The following is a 2,311-nucleotide window of genomic DNA, read 5'->3' as shown; positions in this document are numbered from 1 at the left end:
TGCCGAGGGAGGGAGCGGAGAGAGGAGCGGAGGAGGGAGCCAGGCTCTTTCCCGACGTCGCCCGTCTCGGCGGACTCCGTTTGCAAACCAGAACCGAGGGAAGGCCGGCACCGGCTCCAGGGCGAGAGCGGCAGCCCCGGGCGAGGGCCGCAAGCCCGCGGCCGGGCTCAGGGGCCCTGTGCGTCCCCGCCCTCCCCCCCCTCTCTCTTTACCTGGCTGTACTTGGCCTCCTGCTCCAGGGAGCTCTTCTCCAGCCCGTTCACGGCGTGCTGGGCCGCGGGGGGGAAGCTGTTTCGGCCCAGGCTGCTCCATTCCTCCACCTTGGGGCTGGGGTAAGGCGAGGTGTCGCTCACTGCTGGGAAACACGGCGGGAAGGGGGGGTTAGAGGCGGGGGCCGGGATGCGGAGCGCTTTGCTCCGGGCCGGAGACGGCTCCCCCTGCCCACGGCACTCGCTCTGCGGGGCAGAGCTAAGGGGAAGCCCGTCGCTCGCCCGCTACACCTCGCCGAGCCTCCTGGGAGCCCCAGGAGAGGGGGAGCCGGGGGGAGAAGGGAGCCGGCTCGCTCCGTGCGGCTGATGGCAGCGATCGCCAGCCGAGCCCGGAGCTGGCCGAGTCGCTCGTCCCCGCGTCCCTGCACCGGCGGGACGGAGCTGCCCCGCGGCACTTGTCCCCCGGGATCTCCTAGGGGGCATTTGTGGCAACGGCTTCGTGTGTGTGTGTGTGTGAGCCCGAGGGCAAACGATACCCCCCGTTAGAAGCAACCCTGACACGGCTGCAGATGAAGCAGGCTCCAAGCAAGTTTGGGACGAAAAAAAGCAAGAAAACAAAACAACCAAAACACAAAAAGAAATTAAAAAAAAAAAGGGGGAAAAAGGGAGGGGGGGATAAAAGTCCTGTTATTTACACGCGCATCAGCCGCGGCACGAGAATAGCGGGGTGTTTTGCAGGCGAGCACATTCCCCGGGCCCCGCCGGGGAGCCCGGGCCGGGGGGGCGGCTCCCCCGAGCCCCGCCGCATCGGAGCCTGCGGGGCTGCGGGCCCGCCGGAGCCGCCGTCGGAGCGGGCTTCCCCGCACCACCACCTCGCTCGGGCCCTCGCCGAGGCTGGGGAAAGGCACAAATCTGAAGTTGTCTTAAGAAATTGAGCTCTCTCGGTGAGCGCCCTTTTCTGCTGATCTCACACTTTCCCATGAATAGGGGCTTCCTTTCCGTGTCAGCAAGGTCAGTTTATACTATAAATCAAGGGCGAGCAGCCCCCATCTGCGGCATCGGCCGCTCAGCAGTCCCGGCTCTCTGCTGGGAAGGGGAAGAGGGGAGATTTTACGCTGCAGAAAGATGTGTGCAGCTCCGAGGTCTGAGGGAGACGGGGCAGATACGGAGGCACCCGGCAGTACCGTCAGAGGCCTGCCTGCCTGCCAATGTGGTGTTAATAAAAAGAGGAACTCGAAAAAAAAAAACCAAACCCAAACCCTCCATTTCTCATGTGATTGTAATGTTCTCATTCTTTTTAATGTTCATTGCCAACAGTACCTCTCCCCAGCACAGAGCAGAGATTGCCAGGCGTGTATTTGTTAAAGTCGACTCAGAAACACATTTGTTTGTGCCAGTGTGGTCTGAGGATAAAGTTTACAGCGTGAAGCAGAGGGCGAAGAAGGACAAAACTTAGGTATTTTTGTACGTATGAATGGAAATAAAACATACGTGTGTGTGTGTGTGTGTATTGCTTAAAAAAAATACCACCTTTTCGAGAAAAGAAAAAGAAAATGATTCTGCAACGCCTAAAGGATCAGTTCGCATTTGAAGTGCTGCTGGAACCGGATTGTTGCCGTTAAAAACGCAATGAAAACAGAAATCGCACACACACACACACCCCCCCACACACACCCCCTCGCTAATTGGGAGGGAAGAGTGGGACACAGAGATCGCTGTAGGCGAAGGATATTTTAGACTGTTGTTTTAAGCACTTTCACTGTTAGTTCACTGGCAGAGACCGAAATGGAAAAAATGTCCCTTTCTTTGCGGCAAAGCGTAGCGAGCGGCTGGGAGTCGCGACGCAGTTTCCAGGCGGAGAACCAGAAAGAAGGTGGAAGGGGTAAAAGAATAAAATCGTGGGGGTTTGCTTTGCCTGGACCACCGCTTCGGAGGAAAACACCGCATCAGAACGAAAGCAATTAGGTGACATTTGAACTTCCTGCCGGAGCAAATTTGGCCTGATTGCGAGAACTAGAGAGAACGGGCTTCTCGGTAACGCCAAGGCGGCGCCTGCGACCGGAGGGCGGCAGCGAGCCGCGGCCGGGAGCGGGACGGCGGCG

The 2,311-nt window shown here is 58.8% G+C and overlaps 1 protein-coding gene across 1 annotated transcript in view; it reads right to left on the bottom strand.

Annotated features, from left to right (window-relative positions):
- The window catches only part of PAX9 (paired box 9), a 19,041-nt gene that overhangs the window by 14,632 nt on the left and 2,098 nt on the right, over positions 1–2,311 (bottom strand). The window contains exon 3 of the mRNA XM_010583666.1: positions 213–352. Within this exon, the coding sequence (XP_010581968.1) occupies positions 213–352 (140 nt within the window). The remainder of the gene's footprint in view (positions 1–212; positions 353–2,311) is intronic.

The sequence above is a fragment of the Haliaeetus leucocephalus genome, unplaced genomic scaffold, assembly GCF_000737465.1.
Source record: "Haliaeetus leucocephalus isolate CR32 unplaced genomic scaffold, Haliaeetus_leucocephalus-4.0 Scaffold932, whole genome shotgun sequence".
NCBI lineage: Eukaryota > Metazoa > Chordata > Aves > Accipitriformes > Accipitridae > Haliaeetus > Haliaeetus leucocephalus.
Note: the sequence above shows the minus strand (reverse complement) of the source record. Positions and strands in the feature narration are given on the sequence as shown.